This window comes from Mustelus asterias, chromosome 9, assembly GCF_964213995.1.
Source record: "Mustelus asterias chromosome 9, sMusAst1.hap1.1, whole genome shotgun sequence".
NCBI lineage: Eukaryota > Metazoa > Chordata > Chondrichthyes > Carcharhiniformes > Triakidae > Mustelus > Mustelus asterias.
Window position 1 is genome coordinate 54,617,826 of NC_135809.1, and position 24,034 is coordinate 54,641,859.

General features: G+C 42.2%; 1 protein-coding gene across 2 annotated transcripts in view; it reads right to left on the minus strand.

Moving 5' to 3' along the window:
• pdzrn4 (PDZ domain containing ring finger 4) overlaps positions 1 to 24,034 on the minus strand; it is a 462,321-nt gene that overhangs the window by 121,712 nt on the left and 316,575 nt on the right. The window contains exon 1 of one of the 2 annotated variants that reach the window (XM_078220220.1): positions 17,726 to 18,067. The exons of the other annotated variant lie outside the window; for it this stretch is intronic. Within the exon in view, the coding sequence (XP_078076346.1) occupies positions 17,726 to 17,794 (69 nt within the window). The 5' untranslated portion in view covers positions 17,795 to 18,067. Of the gene's footprint in view, positions 1 to 17,725; positions 18,068 to 24,034 lie in introns of those variants that run through there. 2 annotated transcript variants of the gene reach the window in all.

The window sequence follows — 24,034 nt, forward strand, 5'->3', positions numbered from 1 at the left end:
CTTGCGGCTGTATCAGATTTGTTTTTGGTGTAACGTGGTTAGCAGGTGAGTCTGGGGAGCATGATTGGTGAAGAAAGAAAAGGTTAAAAAAAGTCAGAAAACCAAAAAAAAAATGAACTAAAGCTGAAACTTCAGAAAAAAATTAAAAGATGTTCAGTGCAGTCGTCAGACTGTTATCCTATGTTTTCACTCAGTTTAGCAGCACACAACATTGGCAAGTGTGCTTTATTTTTTCGAATACGTTGCAAATTCTCAAACCAATATGCAGTTATATTGGCCTTGTCCTAGATGTTATCTTGTTTATGGATGAAACACAGGCCTATTGACTGTTTGGCATCTTTAGGATGCACCTCACATGTAGCAATTTGCAATCTTCCATACTCTAGATTGGTAAATTTCCACATTGAAGGCTGACGGAAAGAAAGAGAATGCTGTGGTCATTGCGGCCTTGAAAGGTTTCTGTTAAAATCAGGTTTAATAGAGGACTCACACTGTGGTTATGAATGCTGAGGTAGCATCGTTGACATCATGACAACTTGCTTTCTCAATCTTATGTCAAAAGTACCACAGTAGACTATAAAGAGGGGGAAAAAAATCTATGAAAGATAACAAGAAAATGAGACGGAGAATAAATGTCACTTGGTCATCCCTTGTGGCAAATACAATTTGCAGCTTCTAACAAAGTTTTTCTTTGGCATGAACTTGGTGCCTCAGGTTCAGATGGAATCATAAATGGAAGTCTAATTTTCAGGATTAGTATGTATCCTTATCACTAATACAAAATTAGGTTTGGCTTTGAACAGATTTCCCCACAACAAGAACAAAAGTAGCATGAGCCCATTTGAGCAGAACTCTAGCCTTAAAGCGGGCTTGTCCAACCTTTTTTGTGAACGGGGCCACATTTGTTTTGCATATTCAATGAACAAATTTCAAAATGATAAGGTTTGGTGCAACATTAGACATGGATTTTAATAAAATGTTTAAAAATGAAGAAAAGAAATAACTTGCTGAGCAAAATTAAAGCAATGCCAAAGCAATAAATGATCATTGAAAATAATGAGTAATTAAGAAGGATGAATATTAGATTATGAGGGGGGTCAAATTTTGCATTTCCAGTTCACTCAGGCTGGAGTTTTCCAGCTTGACTGCACTCCCACCACCCCTTGGCAGGTTTTCCTTTGGTGGAGGTGGATCACTACTGGCTGGATCTTCTGGTCCTGCCAATGTCTCGCTCGCCAAGTGGGACCACACACGCACAAGAGCTGAAAAGAGCTGAACTCAAGAGGTGAGGTGAGAGTGACTGCCCTTACATCAAGGTAGCATTTAACCGAGAATGGCATCAAGGAGCCCCAGCAAAATTGGAGTCAATGGGAATCGGGGGGATAATTCTCTGCTGGCACAGGGGAAGATGGTTGTGGTTGTTGGAGGTCAATCATCTCAGCCCCAGGACATCACTGCAGGAGATCATAAGGTTATGTCCAAACCATCTTTGGCTGTTTATCAATGCCCTTCCCTCCATCATAAGGTCAGAAGTGGGGGTGTTCGCAGACTATTGCATAATGTTCAGCACCTTTCGCGACTCCTCAGATATCAAACCAGTCCATGCCCATATGCAGCAAGATCTGGACAATATTCAAGCGTGGGCTGATGAGTAGCAAGTAACATTTGCACCACTGAAGTGCCAGGCAATGGCCATCTCCAACTAGAGAATCTAACCATCTCCCCTTGACATTCAACAACATTACCATGGCTGAATTCCCCACTATCAACATTCTGATGGTTACTATTGACCAGAAACGAACTGGACTAGCCATATATAATTTGTGGCTACAACAGCAGGCCAGAGGGTAGGAATTCTACAGGGAATAACTCACCTCCTGACTTCTCAAAGCCTGTCCACCATATACAAGACACAAGTCAGGTGTGTGATGGAATACTCTCCCCTTGCTTGGATGAGTGCAGCTACAACACTATTCAGGAAGCTCGACACCATCCAGGACAATGCAGCCCACTTGATTGGGACCTCATCCAACTACCTTCAACAAATTTCAAGTTTACTTATTGGTGTCATAAGTAGGCTTACATTAACACTGCAATGAAGTTACTGTGAAAATCCCTTGGTGTCCACACTCCGGCACCTGTTTGGGTACACTGAGGGAGAATTTAGCATGGCCAATGCACCAAACCAGCACATCACAGTGGCAGCAGTGGGTAGCATCTACAAGGTGCACTGCAGCAACCCACCAAGGCCACAGCCCATCCCAACTCACAGCCCATTCCAAACCCACAACCATTACCACCTAGAAGGACAAGAACACATGGGAACGCCACCATCTGAAAGTTCCACTTCAAGCCACACAGAGTCCTTCACAGAATCTGGGTCAAAATCCTGGAATTCCCTCCCTAACAGCAGTGGGTACTCCTGCACCAAATGGACCGCAGTGGTTCAAGAAGTCAGTTCATTACCATGTTCTCAAGCGCAATTAGAGACAGGCAACAAATGCTGCCCTTGTCAGCAACATCTACATCCCAGGAACGAATAAATAAAAAAAAGTCAGTAACAGCATCAAGTGCTTGTGAAGAGTTGCTGGCTAGCATTTCACATAGTTTCGACTTCAGCCTTGCTTCCTGAGATTCCCTCAGGGATGAACTGACCTGCACCTTTTTAAATGGGTGTGCAGTTCCTTCCTTATTTAAGGCCATACTATGTACAAACAGAAGAAAGAAAAGTATCTGGGATCCAAAGCAACCACTGAATTACGAGAATAATATAAATGAAAAATGGTGGAAATGGATCACAAGTCATCAGCATTTAAAAAAGGCACATGGATCAAATGTTATTTTCCTCAGATTGTGCTCTTCCATAATTTTTCATTTTTAGTTCAGGGTTCTGCCAGTTTTTCTTTCTCTCTCCAAAGCTGAGCACATTTGGCCGTGTTGTGTGTTTTAGATACTTGACCAAAGACTCACCCTCATCAGCATTCCCTGAGGAGTCAGCATTCTGAGTTAAGTATACTGTATAATGATGAGTCTTTGGACTGCGAGATTGGAGATGTTCAGACTATTAACACAATCTGTTGTTCATATATTAACTGAAATCTCATTCAGCAATGCGTTCATCATTAGTGTCACTATCTAATTGACACATTGAAAAGGAGAAAACAAACCATGTTCCTAACAAAGACTGATGGAGCCCTAATTAAAAGATGATGTTCCACAAAGCAAGCAAATGACAGAGGTATTCCTGAAAAGCAATTTAATAATCAGAACAATATACCTGCACACCATTTGTGTTCTAAATACAAAGCAACTTAAAATAAATAAATAATAAATCAAATGCAAGATACTTCAGATTTCCAGCATCTGCAGCAAGAACAGAATTCTGGAAACACTGAGCAGGTCAGGTAGCATCTGTGAAGCAAGAAACAGTGTGAACGTTTCTGGTCAATGATCTTTCATCTGAACTCACTCACATTCTGATCAAAAAGTCATGAACCTGCAATACTAATTCTGCCTGTGGAGGGAGAAATACTGTCTAAAATAAAGTCAGGTATTTCATCCAGGTCCTTCTGACATACAGTACAAAATCTATCAGCCGTTTACTGACCTCTAATTTACCTCTTCCTTTTTCCAAAAATATGCTTAACTAATAAAATTTATAAATGTACATTCCATGACAACGCAAAGTTGACATTACATGAGTTGCGAACCAAATCAGCTTCTCCCATTACGTATATTACTCAAATACATTTACAATTAGTAGTTAATGCTTACAATCTTCAGCACATGTCAAACATACAGCCTGATGGGGTTTACCTAGTTTCCAGCTCCTTGGTGTACCATGGCTGAAAGGACAGTAGCCTTATACCTCTGCAGCAGCTGTTCCGAGCTTTTGCACATCCCTCAGTACATTGTCCTGAACCTTGGAATGCGCCCATCTGCCACACTCGGTTTAGGACAACTCTTTACGTGGGAAGACCAGTGAGTTGCAGGCAGGCCAAAAAGCATCTTTCCCTGAGGTAATGGACCTCCAGTAGCAGTTGATGTTTAATTCGGGTGTGAGGCCTTGGGAGCATATAGCCTGAAGGTTGTTACCCATTTTCCATATCTCTCTGTGTCCATCAACATCCCATCAAGGGTAACGTGCAGAAGGGGTGGGTGAGATTCTGGGCACGCAGGGAAGATCTGATCGGGAGGGCCCTTCTTACCACCAGCCAAGCTACATCTTGGTGCTTCTTTGAAGTTACCTCTAAAACTTACCAGCACCAGCAAGTGCCTGAATTTCCATAAGACAGCAACTTTGAAGGAACAGGCCAGGTTAACAGCTTAACATGACCCACGAGGCACTGAGAATACTACAAAATGATTAGATACGGGTGTGGATCAAACAAAAATTAACTTACAAGTCTGCAAAATTTCAGAGTCTTGCTAGTCATTACTGCCATTAGCTTGGCAATTTTTGGTGAAATATCACAGATATTTTAAGGCAGTTCATTCAGCTGGAGAGGGCGGGTGTAAACTGTCTCAATCTCAGATAGGAAAGAGACTGAAATATGCTTCCCTGTAACTGTCCAGCAGCACTGGCAGAGACTGGATGAGGTGACCATTCAGGCTGAGGGGATAAGACAGCCATGAGGCCATCAAGAGGCTTGTGATGGGTAAAAGCGTATATTTTAAACCACTGGTGATGTTTGTGAGTTTAACTGTGCAGAACATGGTGCAAATGTAACATTTGCTGGATGTTGATTATGATGTTTTATAGACCAAACACAGACTTAGCACTTTATAAACTAAATGCTAAATTATTCATACGCCAATCAGTGGGAACGTAACTTTTTATAGACCAATCAGTGCAGATGTTACATTTAAGAGACATAAATCCAATATTTTATAGAGCTGGTTTTAATCTTTAATAGACCAATCATTGTAAGTTTAATCTTTTATGGACCAGTCTGCACGTTAAACTCTTTTCAGGCAGGCGAGAGTCCTGTAAATCTTAACTTTAAATGTTATTTCGATTGTAAAATGAACTCGCAGCATCACCATCTATTCCCATCTGTTTGATATGTGAAGCGCATCATTCAAGCAAAATAGAATGAGACAGGTAGATGGATGGGTACATTCAACGTGCATAGTCCAAGGTTATAAAACATTCCCAGTGGCACAGATGGAAAATAGACAAGTCATGCAACTGCCACACAATTCTCCAGCCAAGTGCAGGCTGTAGAGCAGGTCATTCAATGCGTTTGTTTGCTGTGCCTGTGTTTATTTTCAATTTCTTTCTTTGGTGTCTTGCTCTGCTGATTTCCATCATTTCTTTCTCATGTAAATAGTGCATTTTTTTGTTGTTACAGAATTGCATCAGCTACGTCAGGCACACTGTCGTGTTCTCAAGATCACGGGCGGATAGGGGAGGTCATATCACTGCACGGTGTATGCAGTTCATAAATCTTTTGCGGCAGCTGGGGAAAATGGAGAGTGCGAGAGAGAGAGAGAAAGAGAAAGGCAAGATTATCCTTTTGATTTACTGATTGAGAGCAGGCACATTTTTGATTGGCGGGTCAGTACAGAAGTCTCAGATCAGTGTGTCTGCACAATGGGGCCATGCTAGCTATTCAAAACAGACAAGAGATATTGTGCTGGAGTTCGTGAGTTATGGAGGTTCTTTACCTCTCTCAACCAACCCCACTTTGTGAGATGTGATATTCTGTCTACTCTACAGTCCTCCACCCACAGTCCAAAGGTGTGCGGGTTAGGTTGATTGGCCATGCTAAATTGCCCCTTAGTATCAGGGGGATTAACAGGGTAAATATGTGGGGTTATGGAAATAGGACCTGGGTGGGATTGTGGTCAGTGCAGACTCGATGGGTCAAATGGCCTCCTTCTGCACTGTAGGGATTCTATGAAAATAATCAGGAACTAGTATACACTGGTACAGGTGAGAGTAATATTTTTGTGTCTTTTTCCTCACTCAGTTCCCAGCACTCCTGGAAGCATCAGTGTGACCAATTTCAGCACCAATTCCATCTCATTAAACTGGGGAGCACCTGCAGACATGGATGTTGGGCATTATACTTTCAACGTCACCTACTACGATGGTTTGCCTATTGGGTCTATAACGATAAATACAAACTCTTAGAATCTTAAACAGAAGTGACTGAGATATTTTGCCCGAGTTTAGGTCCATACCAGGGAGCCCCGCAGGCCATGTGTAATGTGTAAACTGTACATTCCCAATAATTTGCATGAATCGCAAGTTGTTGATATGAGCAGACCTTGGTGTTCTGATACAGTTTTTATCCCAAGAACAAAGTTTCAAGAACAGCCACTTCCGAACCTGAAGGTTAGCTGCGTTTCGGCAAAACAAACAAGAAATCAGTCAGTTGCACCTACTTCATGGCTGGATTCTGGGATTCATGGGCTGAATTTTGAGTTTGGGTCACAGATTTAAGAGGGAAACGTTTGAAAATATCCTTTAGCATAATGCTCTACTAACTATTGCTGCAAAGACCATTATTCATTGCCCAACCTTAGTTGCCCTCAAGAAGGTGGTGGCCAATATTTATCTGTCAACCAGCATCACTAAGATGGATCATCAAGTCATCATCACATTGTTGTTTGTATGTCTTACTGCGTACAAAATAGTTGCTGCATTTCATTCATTACAAATGCAATGGCATTTCTGAAGTACTTCATTGGCTGAAAAGCACTTTCGGAAACCCAGGGTCGTGAACAATGCTGTGTAAATGTGTGTCCTTTCTTTAATTATGGTTATAAACTCATTTTCAGGGGGTAGGCCATCAGAATAAAACCTCAGGCAGGAGAAAAGTGGTGCCCTGAGGCGTGTGATAGATAAATGGAACTAGGGTAAAGAATAGTTCAGACAAACAAGGGACCAGACAAGAAGTGAGAGACAGTTTAAATATGATTAAAAGCAAAGGGGCAAGTACAAAATTAGCTACAAGACAAAAAAAAGAATATAGAACATAGAACATTACAGCGCAGTACAGGCCCTTCGGCCCTCAATGTTGCGCCGACCTGTGAAACCAATATAAAGCCCATCTAACCTACACTATTCCAATATCATCCATATGTTTATCCAATGACCATTTAAATGCCCTTAATGTTGGCGAGTCCACTACTGCTGCAGGCAATGCATTCCACGCCCTTACTACTCTCTGAGTAAAGAACCTACCTCTGACATCCGTCCTATATCTATCACCCCTCAATTTAAAGCTATGTCCCCTCGTGCTAGCCATCACCATCCGAGGAAAAAGGCTCTCACTATCCACCCTATCTAATCTTCTGATCATCTTGTATGCCTCTATTAAGTCACCTCTTAACCTTCTTCTCTCTAACGAAAATAGCTTCAAGTCACTCAGTCTTTCCTCATAAGACCGTCCCACCATACCAGGCAACATCCTGGTAAATCTCCTCTGCACCCTTTCCAATGCTTCCACATCCTTCCTATAATGCGGCGACCAGAACTGTACGCAATACTCCAAGTGCGGCCGCACCAGGGTTTTGTACAGCTGCAACATGACCTCATGGCTCCGAAACTCAATCCCTCTACCAATAAAAGCTAACACACTGTACGCCTTCTTAACAACCCTATCAACCTGGGTGCCAACTTTCAGGGATCTATGCACATGGACACCGAGATCTCTCTGCTCATCCACACTACCAAGTATCTTACCATTAGCCCAGTACTCTGTAATCCTGTTGCTCCTTCCAAAGTGAATCACCTCACACTTTTCCACATTAAACTCCATTTGCCACCTCTCAGCCCAGCTCTGCAGCTTATCTATGTCCCTCTGTAACCTGCAACAACCTTCCGCACTGTCCACAACTCCACCGACTTTAGTGTCATCCGCAAATTTACTAACCCATCCTTCTACGCCCTCATCCAGGTCATTTATAAAAATGACAAACAGCCATGATAGTTGTTTTCCAGACTGGAAAGTTTTATAGAGTGGTGTTCTCCAGGGCTTGTATTAAGAGCATTGACATGTATTAACAACATTGACTTGGCTATACAGGACTTTATTTCAAGGTTTGTATATGGCATAAAACTTAAAAATGTATATAATGGGGATATAGACATACAGGGGAAATGGGCAGACACATGGCAAATGAAGGTTAATGCAGAAGAGTGTGAAGTGATACATTCTGGTCAGAAGAATGAAGAAAAGGCATCATAAAATCTTTGGAATCTTAGGCAAGGTCAATTTACATTTTTAAGGCTGAGGTAGAGGGTAGGTGGAATGTGGAGTTGAGGCCACAATTAGATCAGCCATGATCTTACTGAATGGCTTATTTCTGCTCCTAATTTGTTTGTTGGTAAAATGAATGGCATACATTTAAAGGGGTTGCAGGAACAGACAGACCTGCATGTAAATCTTCAAAGGTGGCAGGGCAAATTGAGAAAGCTGTTAGAACAACATTTGGGATCCTTGGCTTTATTAATAGAGATATCTTGTTTAAAAAGTAAGTTATGCTAAACATTTCTAAAATACTGGTTAGGCCTCTGTTCAATTTTATGTACCACACTTGGAAGAATGTTGGGGTCTTGCAGAGGGCACTAAATGACACCAGAGATGAGGGAATTCAGGAAGACTGGAAAATTTGGGATTCTCCTTGTGGAAGAGGTGGTTAATAGATTTAATAGAATTGTTCAAAATCATTAAGGGTTTTCAAAGTTCCTCCTTATTTACTTTGCTTCCAGTGACAGGTGGATTAAGTAGCAGAGGACATAATTTAAAGGTGATATGCAAATGAACCAGAGACGAGTAGGAAGTATTTTGCATTGAGGATTGTGATCGGGAAGGCACTTCCTGAAAAGATGGAAGCAGATTCAATAGAAAACTTCAAAAGGGAATTGAATAAATACTTGAAGAGAAAAAAATTGTAGAACTACAGGACATATTGAATTTTATGATCAGCTATGATCATAATGAATGGCAGAGCAGGCTCGAAGAACCGAATAGCCTACTCCTGCTTCTAGTTTCTATGTGAATACCAAAGGAGTGGGACTAATTGGATGCTCTTTCGAAGAATCAGTACAGGCATTATGGACAAAATGTCCTCTTTCTATACTGTACCATTCCCTAATTTTATAAATCTTACAGATATGATAGATAATATCCAACTTAATTGCTTCCCAAGCAGCAAATGCTCAATCATCCACGGTCCAGTGCAAAGCAAGCAAGGTGATGTGCTTTGTCTCCCACCTTACACCACAGCAACATCTCCAACTGCAATGCATTTACATACAGCCAGCTACAGCCAGCCATGCTTCTGCTTGTGAAGGAGTGAATGCTGAAGAAATCATGCCTCCCATAGACAGCCCCACTGGAGTATGAGATACTTCACTTCAGCCATCCTGAGAGGGCGATGACATTCAGGGGAGCAGAAACATTAAAACCTCCTTAAGCTTGCAGGGGCACAGTTACTACATCACATGCACAATGTGCAGCAATACAACAACTGAATTTTCTTCAACTGAAACAACAATTGGGTTCTCACTCCACGTCTCCATGTCCAAGAAAAACTCAGGAGCGGGTGTTCAGATTGAGGTGGAGGCAGGCTGTTAGTAGAGACTTTAGGATGCTTTGCATTTGAGACTGGATCCCTGAAATGGGAACTGTTACATGTTCCAATACCAATGTTTCTCATCTTGACAAGCAGATACAATCAAGTTAAGTAATTTTGCTCTTTTTTTGGGGGGGGGGATAAAATGCAAAGTAACCTACTTTGCCACAATCTGATAAAAAATTCATTTAAAAAAAATGTTAAGAGGTTCCACATTTGAATTGACTGAAGATCTAACCTCCAAATTGCATTTCAATCAATCCAAAATAATGTGCTTTAAGAACTCCCCATAATAGCTGGAATTGGACAAAATACTCTAGCTGGACATGGAACCACATGATCAAATTCCTCACTGAACAATCCTTTACTTCAGCACAGAGTATAGCTACCCTTTGACAGTCAACTTCCTTGAGCATCTCCAATGGGCTGATTATAACATGGAGCAATCATACAATATTGAATATGACCAGTTGTCTTATTATACCTATGCTGTCTCTTTCAAAGAGCTATCCAATTAGTCCCATTCCCTTTCCCTCTGCCCAATAGCCCTACCAGTGTTATATTTTCAAGTATATCCAATTCCCTTTTGAAAGGTGCCATTGAATTTAGCTTCAATCACCCTTTCAGGGATTATGTTTTGGACCATACTAACCACACACTATGAAAAAAAAACTTCCTCTTCTTTTGTCAAATTACTTAATTCTGCATCCTCTTATCAAAACTCTTCATCATTTTGAATGTCTCTATTAAATCTACCCTTAGCCTTCCCTGCTCCAAGCGTAAGCATTCCAGCTTCTCTCATATTTCCACATGACTGAAGACCCCCATCCTCAGTACCGTTCCAGTAAATCTCTTTCCTACCCTCTCCAAAGTCTTGGTATCCTCCGAAAGATCATGTATCCAAAATTGGACAAAATACTCCAGCTGAAGCCAACTCAAAAAGGTTTAGCCTAGCTTTCTTGCTTCAATGTGAATTATACTGGACACTGAGGTTGCCAAAAATGGCACCGTCAGCACGTCAGTACAGCCTGAAGAAAGTCCAAACAAGTTTACCTCACAACACCCTGCTGAAAATCATAGAGCTTCGCTTCCTTCTTCAAGCAGAAGAAATAAATTTGCCTGTTTGCAAACACTGGGACCAAGTGTCAATCATACTGACACCTGGACCACAACATCAGGCTGAAACAGCCATTCATCTACATCATAGACAAACTCAGATGCTTAAATGATTGGCAGATGGTCTTTTACTAACAATTATGCAGGTTTTAATCAGTGTTTCTCCCACTTAATTAAAAATATAAAGTACATTTTGACAGAGGGAAAACTGCACATTTGACTTTCACCCTCATGACAGCGATTTAAAAATCAGATCTAAAAGTGCTTGCCAACTAACTTGGTGTACATGACAAATGTATTTCTTCACCATCAGGTTACTTTTTGCCTTGCTAATTATGATAGAACTGGAGAGAAATATTGCAGAATTATGGACAAGAAAGGGAAGGGAAAATGAGAGGGGTTAGGTTTCCCCCTAACCCCCACATGTAGATTTTTTTGGCAAGTGATGCACTTGCCAAAATCTGATCATTCAAAAGAAAATCATTTTTGATTTTGATGGACGTGTTTGTGACAGTAACCTTTCCCTAATTGCCTCCTCCACGGTTGAGAATGCCACAATGTCTTATTTACACAAAGCCCCACAAATCTCTGTCCTTTCCAAGCTCCACTGACTTCCTGTCACCCAGTGCATCAATTTTAGGGAATCCTGTCTGGCCTTTCAAAATCATCCTCGGTCGTCTTCCCCTCGCCCCACACCTTACTGAGCAATCTTCTCTAATCCCTTGTCTAGCCTTGGTGCCCCACTCCTTCAATGTGAGATCACTGGGCTACCTTTGTTTCCTCATCCATGGTCAACCTTTCAGTTAAGATGTTTGTGGGGCCTTACTATTTCTCTTTACTTCACCAATCTATTCCCAATTCATCGATTTCACCACTAACCCTCCTGCCCCCCCCCCCCTTTCATTATTTCTTCAAAATCTTTCTGTAAAGTCTTCAGACAGTATTTCTCATAAGTAGAAATCCATATTAATGCAAATGGTTTGCAATAGCCATTGAGTGTCAGGGATTCTTTCGAGATCTATTTGTTAATTCAAACAGACACTATTACTGTGGAGGCAATGCATATCGAAGTTGCTTGTTTCTATCTTTTTGAATGGTGTCATTTCAGGGGAGTCCCCCCCTGAAATCTTGAAGAATGACAGTCAACAACAACTTGCATTTATCTAGCATTTTTAATATATTAAAATGTCACAAGGGATTCCACAAGAGCATTATCAGACAAAGTTTGACACCAAGCCACATCAGTAGATGTTAGAACAGGTATGGTTTAAGGAGTGTCTAAAAGTTGGAAGAGCTTTGGCAATGGAATTGCAGAGCTTTTAGTCCAGATGGCTGAAGTCACAATCAGGGACACACCAGAGGCCAGAATTGGAGGAATGAATAGTCTTTTGAGGTTTACAGGGATGGAGTGCGTTACAGAGATGGGAGGGGTAATCACATGGTACAGACAATTATGTGATTAGAACACAAGGCAAGAATTTTTAATTTGAGGCAGTGTTAGATCTCGATTCAATGTAGGTTTTGTTAAGCACCGGTGGTAAAAGGTAAATGGAGGGTTGTGAGTTAAGATACAGGGAGCAGTGCTCCAGATAAACTGAAGTTGATGGAGAAAAGTAAAAGTCCATTTTTTGGTCATTGTGTTTCTTTTGAAAAGGCTCAACGCGTGTATAAACATATTCACCCAAGGTGAATCATATCCATTTCACAGATCTTTAGTAGACACTCTTGTTAACATAAAAATGCCCACCTCATTCTCCTGAGACAGAAGGTTGTGTGTTCAAGTCTCATTCCAGATATTTGAACATAAAATCTTGACTAAGGCAGCAGTGCAGTATGGAGGAAATGCTGTGTATTTGAAGGTGCTGTCTTTCAGGTGAACGGTTAAAGCCCAATCCCATCTCCCCTCATAGATTCCAGTGAAGGATCCCATTGCACTATTTGCAAAGGAGTGGGGAATTCTTCCCAGTGCCCTGACCAACACCTCAACAAACATCACTAAAAATAGGTTATCTACTTATTAAAACATTGCTGTTTGTGGGATCTTGTCATGTACAAATTGGCTGCTGCATTCGCATATCACAACAGTGACTACACTTTTTTTTTCTCAATTCATGAGATGTGGGCATTATTGGCAAGGTCAACATTTGTTGCCCATACCTAATTACCCATAAACTGCCCATTTCAGAGGCATTTAAGAGTCACATTGCTGTGGATCTAAGGTAAGGATAAGGACCAAGTAAGGATTGCAGATTTCCTTCCCTAAAGGACTTTAGTTTTTACAATAATTGTTTCGTCTTCATCATTAGACTTTAAGTTCCATATCTTTATTGAATTCAAATTTCACCATCTGCCATGGTAGATAGAGCAGGACCCTGGGTCTCTGGATTACTAGTCCAGCGACACTATCACCATGCCACTGCCCAGTCCGGACTTCCTAATTTCATCATGTGGAAAGGGTTTTTGGACATCCTCTGGTAATGAAAGGTGCTATAGAAATGCAAGTCTTTCTTTCTCCCCTCTGTTTTTAGACTGGGCAAATGTTGGCAGCCCTGCTGCATAATGTGCAGCAGGGAAGAACACAAAAAAGGAGGCAAGAGATCAGGCCTCATTCTCACATGGCTGACTAGCTCAACACTGGCACCTGCTAGTAAATTCACTGTGTATCAAATGGGGGATACTGTGCATTGGAAGGAAGAAGTTGGTAAGAGAGAGGCATACTCCAAAATAACCTGGGATATTTAAATGAAAACACATGATTTAAATCCAAAACTGCAGTTTGGCAAGGAATCCGTGCCTCCAGCAGAGGGAAAAAATGTTGCACAAAGTGGATAGGGGAAAAACAGCTTAATTTTAACAGGTGTTGTGCTGTTACAATGACACAAATGCACCAATCACTCATAAGGGACCATGTAAACACATTGTGGTTCATTTATTTAGATTAAGTACATGGGAACATTTATACATATGTAGAAAGCTGAAGACATCAGCAGCGGAGCTGTGTGTGCTGTGTTCTGCTCACAGGCCAAAGTGAAATTGAGAGTGGACCACACAACACACCTCCCTTTGAATGTCATAATGCTATCCCTTAAAGGTAAATTACCAACAACAGGTTGAGTTGCAAACACTTTCAGTTTAAATGGACATGGTGATCACCTGTGACAGAAGGAGCCTCCCTCAATTCCCTCCTCCACATAAAACCTTGCTCTCAGATCAGAGAATTTGGAGGACAGCAGACACAAAATAACCCAACCAGAAAGGGAGGTGGCCAATCTTACTCTCTAATAATCTTCAGTAATGATCATTACAATGAAAGGCACAATGTAATCAGAAGGAATTTCTCATACCACTGCCAAGTTGCACCTGGCTCTTGGCTTAGATTTCCTCTACCCTTTGGTTTTGTCTGCACATTGGAGAAATTGGGACCTTTTTTGGAGAAAAGGCTAAGAGGAGATTTGATAGAAGTATTCAAAATCATGAAGAATCTGGACAGAATAGACAGGGAGAAACTGTTGCCACTTGCGAAATGATTGAAAACAAGGGGGCACAGATTTAAAGTAATTGGCAAAAGAGACAAAAGTGATATAAGACAAAACTTTTTCATGCTGCATGCGGTTAAGGTCTGGAATACACTGCCTGAGTGCGAGTGGTAGAGGAGGATTCAACTGAGTCTTCCAAAAGGAATGATGATGTGGAGATGCAGGCGTTGGACTGGGGTGGACACAGTAATAAGACTCACAACATCAGGTTAAAGTCCAACAGGTTTATTTGGAATCACGAGCTTTCGGAGCGCTGCTCCTTCACTGATGAACCTGTTGGACTGTAACCTGGTGTTGTGAGACTTCTTAAAATGAAACGAGACTGTTATTTGAAAAGGAAAAATGTGCAGGGTTAACGCGAGAAGGGAGGGAGGGGGAACGGCACTGGGCGAATTGTTCATTCGGAGGGACTGGCGCAGACACGATGGGATGAATGGCCTCCTTTTCCGAGCTGTACCAATGCTGCGATTGCACAAACGGCTGCAAGCCTGGCAGTAACGGAGCGGTTCCCTTTAAAGCCAAGTCTCTTTAACCAGTACCGCTGGCTGACTGGGAGAGTAGGGGGGGCTGGCACCAGACCACTCGATTAAACACACGTCTTTGTCAGAGGCACTAAACAACAGTGCATAATCGCGCCGGCTGAAACACAGGCTGCCGCGGGGGGCAGAGCCAGTGTCACAAGTCGGATAGCTGCAAAGCCTTGATATCATATCTGGCCCTTCCTTACAACAATAGAGCTCGGTGGGGAGAAAGCACAGAGAGAGAAGCTGTGAGCCGAGTCAAATTACTGTACAGAGAGTTAATGCTCCTGGCTCCGAGATATTAACAGTTACCATAAATACAGAGGGAGGGTGTCCCCACTTCACCTGAGCAAACGCGTGTTTACACAGGTGCTGACATTGACAGTACAGCGGCGATTTCACTTCAGAAGCGTGACACTCCAAACATTAACTCCTTTCTCTATCCATGGGAGACAGTCTGAGCTGCTGTTTTTACAGCACTTTTATATCCTTTATTATTTTGCTGTCTTGTGTTATTACCAAGCAGTTCCGATCCACTGCATCTCTATAATTAATAAAACAATTAACAGCCACATGCATCCCGCATAAATAAGACGGCACTTTGCATTACTTATGATACCGATAAATATCAAACCCGCTCACACTTCTTGTACATTCAGATAATACTGGAGAAATACAGCGCGTCTGGCCAGCTTGGGCTTCTGAACATTTACGTTGCACTTTTCCCTCCAATTTCACTTCAGCAACTAATCTTTTCCCGAACCCCCTCCACGACCGGGATAGAGTTTTCTTGCATTTCATTAATGCGTGGAATTATTTGATAAAACGGCTAATGAGGCTTTGATCACCACCACACACACAGGTCCCACTCACAAGGCATGAAATGGGGAGGACAGAAAGGCGGCAGGCGGCACTGTTGTGTGGAAGAGCCAAGGGCAGAGACAATTCGCACCGGAGACACATGCAGCAGGTAGCGGGGGCTGGGGGAAGCTTCCCCCCGCCCCCTCACCTCTCCACCATCACTGACCTACAACCGAGCACAGCAATCCCACGGCGAGCAGGAGGGTGAGCTGCTTCCCTGCTAGATGGTCTTAGCTGGACAGCAGCACTCATTACATCCAGACCTTTGATAACACCGAGACAAGAGTGGCCCACTACTTCATGAAGGGCAACTTAGCAGGTGTTTTAAACAAAACAACTTCAATGCTTCTCAAAGAAACTGAACTCTCAATATCTTGGACGAGACCCCTCTGTATCTGCAGTGTGAGTAAAATGCAACATCCTGAGGGTTTTATTTGCCTAGAATTAGGAAATAATGCAATATTTTAAGACATCTATCTTGCAATCTTCAAAATGCGTGACTCCCAATTATGTCTCGTTGGGATTCTATATGATTTCTTAAGTGGGATTTCTATTAGCAACTGGTGAATGGAACTTTTAAGACACATTTCCGTTTCGTTTGCTTGCATTCAGTGGTCAGTTTTTTAAAAATCCATTACAGATAAGCCTGTCTTATGATCACTTAAAAGCTGCAACATTGGCTCAGTGCATACTATAGGAAGGCAACTCACTTCATTCCTCTTAGAAAATAAGACATTATATTAAGGGGGCTGGGGTGTATCGCAGTCCAAGTGAACACTTTCATTGGAAATATTAGTCATTCAAGTCATTTTCTCCATCACTTTTTGTTGAACAGCAACTTTTCTGGATCACATTACCCCATTGGCAGTCACTGCCATTTGTGGAAATCTAGTTAAATTCGGAATAAGCTCGATTTGAACGAGGCACCTTAATATTGGAGCTGAGGTAAGAATGCATCATCTTTTTAAAAGAAACAGAGGGAGTTTCAGGGACTATTCAATGATAACCTGTTAGGAGCTTGAGTCAGCGAGGCTAGGCGGTCAGCACCTCTGCTTCATACTTGCAGCATTTCTCGTATTGCCATTGACCCCACAACAACTTGCATTTATATAGCGCCCTTTAAACGTAACACAACGCACTGAGGCACAGAGTGATCATTCGCCGAATCTGCCCCCGTTAAGATCCCCCATGCATCGAAGTCAGGGCCAGCGTGCCAAAAAGTTGTCTCTAAATTGCCCACTGGCTGTCTGATTGATTCCGAAGCTCAGCCTAAATGTAAAGCTAAATGCTGCCGTGGCATGGAGTTTTACAGCACAGGTACAGGCCATTCAGCCCAACAGGTCTGTACTAGTGCTTATGATCCACACCAACCTCCTGCCTTGTTTCATCCAACCCATCATCTCTCTCGCATGTGTACCTGTCCACATTCCCCTGAAATGGATCTGTTATTCGGCTCAACCGCTGCGTGTGATGCCGAGTTCTAGCTACCACTCTAGGTGAAGAAGTTTCTCCGGAACTCCTTATTAGTGGCTCTTATTATACTTCCCAGTTTCGGATTCCCTTATCTACCCTCTCAGTCCCCCTTCCCAATTTGAAAGATCAGGTCCCTGACCCTAGCCTGTTCAGTCTTCCCTGATGGTTTAAACCTGGTACCAATGTCTGTCTGTCAGGATTGCTCCGAGGGTACAGTACAGAACAAAATGAAAGTAGTTTCAAAGTTGTCCAACCCAGAGCGCATAAGGGATTCAAGTGTCAACAGCAACAAACTTGCATGGAACTCCAGAAGAATTTCTTAGCAACTCTGTCAGTCAGATAGGTTTGAAACACAAGAAAATGCTGCCTTACAATTAAGCACTTGATCCTCTGTTAAACAGCGATTGTTAACCAGAAATGAAGGGGAATCATAGAAAGGTTGAATATTGGTCATCAGTTGTTAGCTGCAGGTGCACAAATCCATAAAGAAATCGTGTTTAAAAGAAACCAACAAAGCTGGAGAGGGGATCAGTGAACCCTCCTTAAAATTAACAGAATATCTCCCCATTTCTTACTCGCTCCTACATTCTGGAGCAAAGCCCTGGGTGCTTTCCTGCTCCAACTCACCTGTGAAACTTCATAGAGTAATTTGTAGTGCTCGTCCCTCTTCTGTAAAGTGCACAGATTGCAGCCCATTCTAAGTCAGCCGCCAGCCCACCGTCCACTTTTGTTTTGCCCAGAGCTGAGAGGGACTTGCACTGACGGGGAAATCACCCTCCAGACCTGACTGCCGTCTCTCATCAGTCACCAAGAGCCGTCCTCACAATAAACATAACACAGGCACTGTTAGATGTGGCACTTGGCTAGGGGGATGGGGGTTGGGGGCTGAGAGGGAGGGGGGTGTCTTGGAAATGAGCAGCAGGATTCGTGGTTGTTTCCTTGTCGGTATCTCACACACAGTTTTGATTCAGTTCAAAGCAACACACTCCCCCTGTCTTTGCTTCAGTGCACATGACTACACAGATTCCAACTCATGCATATTAATAAGGGCTTCATTGATTATTTATGACACGTCGTGATGGTGGGGAAGGACGTCTCTGCTTATGACAGATGAATATCCACTAATTAGGAAGCAAATATATTGTAATACAATTTTTAAAAAATATATACACTGCTTTGTTCAACAAACTATCGGAGTTATTGCAGTATTACTCAAAATATATTAAAACTAGTGATTAGACAATCATATTTCTCCAAAGATTATTGCAGGAATTTACACCCTGGTCCCATTTCAAAGGGCAATGCGAAATCCTTCATTTTTACAAGTTTACACGACTGAGGAACTCGTCAAATTTGGGGCATTGCAGCTGGGATTCCTGCCAGGAATCACTACAGGCTTTCAACAGAAACACGAACTCAGATAAATGCCCAAAGTCCACATGGTGAGAGTGTCCAACTGTTCTGGGAATCAAGAATGGGAAACTCTTTCGACCCAAGCCGTGTGTCTCTGTTCAAACTCTCTCTCTCTCTTCCCGTCTAAAAACTGAGTTTTCTTAATTGGTCTTAATCACAAGCAAATTTGGTCTCATGTCGAGCAACACCTACACAACACCAAAGACAAGAGTGGCAAGTACATCAAGAATCATCTGTTGCCTATCAGCCCTCACCCCCTGGGACACGCTAATCCGATTTTCCAGGCCTTAGTGTTACTTAACTGTCTGGAGGAGAGCCGAGAGGCGACCTACGTGGAAGCATTTCTCACCACGGATGCCCCGTGACTGCCTACATGGCCGGCTGTGTGCCAATGAGACTATCCCTAAAGCAGCTTTGTAAATGCAGATGAGCTGAAGAGACACGGATTAAACTTGATCCACTTGGCACTCACTGCCTGAGTTAACGGTGCCAAAGCGGCACTTGCACTCCCAAGCGAGTCTGCTGTCCAACACAGCGTCCCAGGGTTAAATTACTGCTCAGAAAATCGCTCTTTAAAACACACACGATTATTGTGGATAAAAAGCTGACTGCTTCGAGGCCACCCAGTGCTTCACGCTGCTTCTGTATTCGGATGACCTGTTAGCGACCAGAGAAAGTGTCAGAAATTAACTCCGCCCCCTCCTCGCCACTTTGAGGCTATTTAGCAGCCAACATGTCCCACTCCCAGTGCTGAAACAGAGGTTATTGCCTCTGACTACAGGTAGATAGTCCACAAGAGACCGAGTGAGTGACATATATACAGCTTGAGGGGGGGCTACTACTCTCCATCAAGCATGGGGAAGGATGAGGAGGAAGCTCCCCAGTCTACCTCAGCCCCAACAGGAATTGTACCAACATTGTTGGCATTATTCTGAACCAGGAGCCATCTTGCCAACTGAGCTCCCTCCACACACACACTTATTGGCCTAAGAGTCCTCAACCAAGTTGGCATTTTTGGCCATTACTGCAGTGAGCGCACCCATCAGAGTAAGGGTTGGCAAATGGAGAGTACCTGGCAGGTGAAGAGGAGGAGTCAAGGACAAAGCACATATGAGTGAGAAGGGCAGGCAGCAGTGCAGAGAGAGGGATGGGGGAATGGAATGCAATGAAGGGGGTAGGGAAGTAATGGGGGTAGGTAGACATGGGGGAATTAATACAGGGTGAGGAGGAAAGGAAACAGAAAGAGGGAGCGGCACATGGGAGTTGGGGGAGAAAGGAGAATGCCAGATGAACCAGGTGTGGATGCCAAATGGAGGGGAAGGAAGAGTTTGAAACACCATGGAGCGGGTAGTGGCAGCAGAAGTGTACCAGCTGGAACCAGGAGGGTTGAAGAAGAGAACAAGTCCGTGAAAGAGTGAACGGTTAGATGGGCTACAGTATCTTTCTGAGGTGGTCACAGAGCTGGAAGTGGGAGAATGACTATTGAAGTAACATTTGGAAAGGGACAGTGGCTATGTTGGAAATTTAAAAGTCATTTTTCCCTCTGTTTTGAACTAAAAAATGTCACTATTAGGATTTCCCCTTTAAAACCTTTCAACTTGTGTGTTTCCTCTGCAATGCAATTTGAATGAATGTTGGGGAAATTTCAGCCTGAAGGATAAAATTACGCAAGAGTTAATTTTTACATTTCCAGGCAGTTTTTGAGTTGTCAGCTCTTTGGGAAATGAGTCATTTTTTGAAATGAAACTATTGGTCAGCTGTTGAGTTTTTCTAATTGACAGCAACACTTTGGAGATGTCAGAAAATTAATCTAAAACGATCAGACTGATGTGACCATGACAAGATGAATTATTCTGCACCATTTATCTCGCACTTTGAGAACTTGGGATGTCCGAATGTGCTTTCCAACAAATAAAACACTTGTGAAGTACACTCATTACTACAGTGTAGGAAACATGACAGTTAAAGCATGGACAATAAGATTCACATTCAGCAATGTGATCATTACCAGCAAGACGATTTTACTATGTTGGTTGAGGGATAAATGTGGTGTTGTGAGACTTCTTATTGTGCTTACCCCAGTCCAACGCTGGCATCTCCACATCATAGATAAATATTGGCCAGCACACCATGGAAAACTCTCCTGCTCTTCTTTGAATAGTGCATGGGATCTTTTACAGACACGGGTAGATCGGGCCTCTATTTATCATTAATCTGAAAGACAGCATCTCTGAAAGTGAGGCACTCTCTCAGCACTGGAATATCAGCTGAAACCTTGTGCTCAAATTCCAGAGAGGGACTTGAACCTTCAACCTTCTGATTCAGGTAAGAGTGCCACCATTTGAGTGTTTCAGTAATTACTGACAAATAAATGTTATTGGAATAGAATGCAAATGATTTAAATGCAATATGGGTTCGTGACTGTTCACGTAATTGTTACAGCGCAGAAGGAGGCCATTTGGCCCATCGTGTCTGCACTGGCTCTCCAAAAATGTATCAATGCTTCGTGCCATTCCTCTGCCTTTTCCCTATATCCCTGCATATTGTTTCTTCACCTGTATACTTCACATTCTCCATCAGACTGAAGTTGATGGGATGAAGGGTGGTGAAAATGTAAATAATATTTTTGAAGTACTTCTGTCAGTCAAGAAAATATCTCTTATGCAAACACTGAAAAAATTTCAATTTGGTAACTTAAAAACTACTTTCAACCGCCAATTATATTACAGAAAAGCTCTTCATTTACATAACAATGTGTGCAGAGAACTTTATACTTGCAGTAATAATTTACAGTGACAGGAAGTCAACAAGTTTCAAATTGTAGATTTCGAACTCAATCACAGATCTGGAAAGTCCCCAGCACCTGCAGACGTTTACACAACAGATGTCAGTTCACCTTACCACCACATAAGCAGCTGCTTTTATTTTCCTTCTTTTTTCCTGAGGCTCCTTGTTCTTCCTTATAATTATTGTATAGATAGATTTCTAAATTGACTTCTTTCCTCCCATGCACCATTTTGATTTACTTTGTACTTGACAACTTTTGTTGATTGAGGCTGCCTCCTGGCAAAGGAGGTGATACATTAAACGTGACCCCACTTGAAGGGCAATAGTGTACATTGGCAGGTGCGGAGGCAACGAAAGGTACAATGTAAATGTGAATTTCATCTTTCTTTATATAATGTATCCTTTGATAGTTCTCCTCAAGCAAGGCCAGCAGACCTCATCATGGAAGGGCTCATTGGACCCCCTCTGTCACCTCCAGCATTGCTGGTAAGTGTTGCATGAAACAACATAGACCACAATGGTCAAATAGTACGTCACTGTTCACTGTCAAAATTAGACACATTGAAAATGGATGAGAGAGCTGACGAATACTTGGAAGTGGTGAAAGCACATCCATAGAGAGTCAGAACCTCTGGGAGAGTAGGAGATGAGAGAAAACCGCCGAGGAAAATAGGGCAGCATGGTGGCACAGTGGTTAACACTGCTGCCTCACAGCTCCAGGGACCCGAGTTCAATTCCGGCCTCGGTTCACCGTCTGTGTGGAGTTTGCGCATTCTCCCCATGTCTGCGTGGGTTTCCTCCCACAGTCCAAAGACGTGCAGGTTAGGTGGACCGGCCATACTAAAGTGCCCTTTAGTGTTCAAAGATTTGTAGGTTTTGGGGGGGGGGGGGGGGGGGGATTAGCAGATTAAATGCGTGGGGTAACGGGGATAGGGCAGGGGGCATGGGTAAGATGCTTTGTCAGATAGTCAGTGCAGATATGATGGGCTGAATGGCCTCCTTCTGCACTGTAGGAATTCTATGAAAATACAGAGAATTCCAGTTCCTACTTGTGGTTGAATTTTTAATTGGAGAATTTCTGCAGACGCATCCTCTTTAAATAAAAGAACAGAAATCCTTCAATCCCACCTGTGGTATTGTAATTTGAGCAGCACTGTACAATCTGAATCGCTATCATGACTAACATTTATTTTCTATCTTTTTAAATGGGTTAGTGTGGTTGTTGCAGCACACCTTTATCTCTCCATCATTCTGTACTTTCTCCCAAACTGAGAGCGAATAAAATTAGGTAGTTCAACTAATTAAATCCAGTGGTGCTCTATTTCAGATATACAATTCCAGCACTCTCTTCCCCTTCATCCCTCAGGGTTTATCCTCTAAGTAATTGTGTGAGGGAATAGGGGGTCAAGTAAAATGGAATTAATACAGGAACATTGGGTTAAAAGTTACTTTACGTAAATTCACAGTAAGACATGTTTTGACAGGAGTCAAAACGAGCCTGCAAAAACAGCAAGGTTAACTCCCTTCACAACAACGTGAATTCACTGATAAGAAATATATATAATGTATTAAAAATGGCATTTTATGGTTCATGCCATTACATTAGCACATACAATGCTATCCATGATAATTAAACCACAATCAGATAAAAGAATGCTCGGCCTTATTATCTTGCTGGACACTGTCCCCTGACTATGCAACATTGACCAACATGACAGTTGCATAAAGTCCAGTGTACAGGAATAAATTCAAAACAACTTTTCCTAGAAATTGAACACCCTCATTATAATATGTGGTCCTTCCACCAAATATAGAATACGAATTATGGTGGTCTATTATTCATCAAATGAATACTTTTCATGTAACCATTAATTATACAACCCCAAAGTTTATTGTAGATACATCAACCCAAACTCAAATCTTCAGATTCATTAGATTCTCATAGATAACTTCAGGCCCATTCTGAACCTAGCGAATCTCACATACTGGGGATTATGGTAGCATTACTTCAATATTTGATGGATATCCTTACTTTGAAATCTATAACAAGAGTCTAATAGAAATATGAGCTAGTTATCTTTTCAGGATTTATCTAGCTATATACCTTTTGTATAACCACCACAATTGCAAGCTTTCATATTATAATAAATTTGTGCGTGCTTCAATCTTTAATCATTTCATTTAGACTTCTGTATCAAAGACTCACAAAATCCCTCCACTCCAGTTCTCTTGTGGTGAGAGAACATTTTCTCAGGAGTTTCACCCAGACCCTTCTAATATCCAGGAAATGACAATCTATTTAAGAAATAGTTGTAAAAGGTCCATCAAGGAGAAGGTAGTAATTCTGGATGGTTTCAATCCTTCATTCGAAGGTCACACAGGACACATAAACCAGTTACGTGGGTCGAGCTCTCTCCGACTGAAGTTGAAGAGAATTAAAGAAAAGGTACATCAGGCCATGAATAAACTTCAAATATCAATAAGGGTTGTAATACGTCACAATTGAACCATACAGACTCCAGGCCTGACTTTGACTGAATTATGATGTGGAGATGCCGGCATTGGACTGGGGTAAACACAGTAAGAAGTCTCACAACACCAGGTTAAAGTCCAACAAGTTTATTCAACCTGTTACCTGTTTATTTAACCTATAAACCTGTTGGACTTTAACCTGGTGTTGTGAGACTTCTTACTGTGTTTGACAGAATTAGTCAATCTTAGCTGAGATTGAGAGTG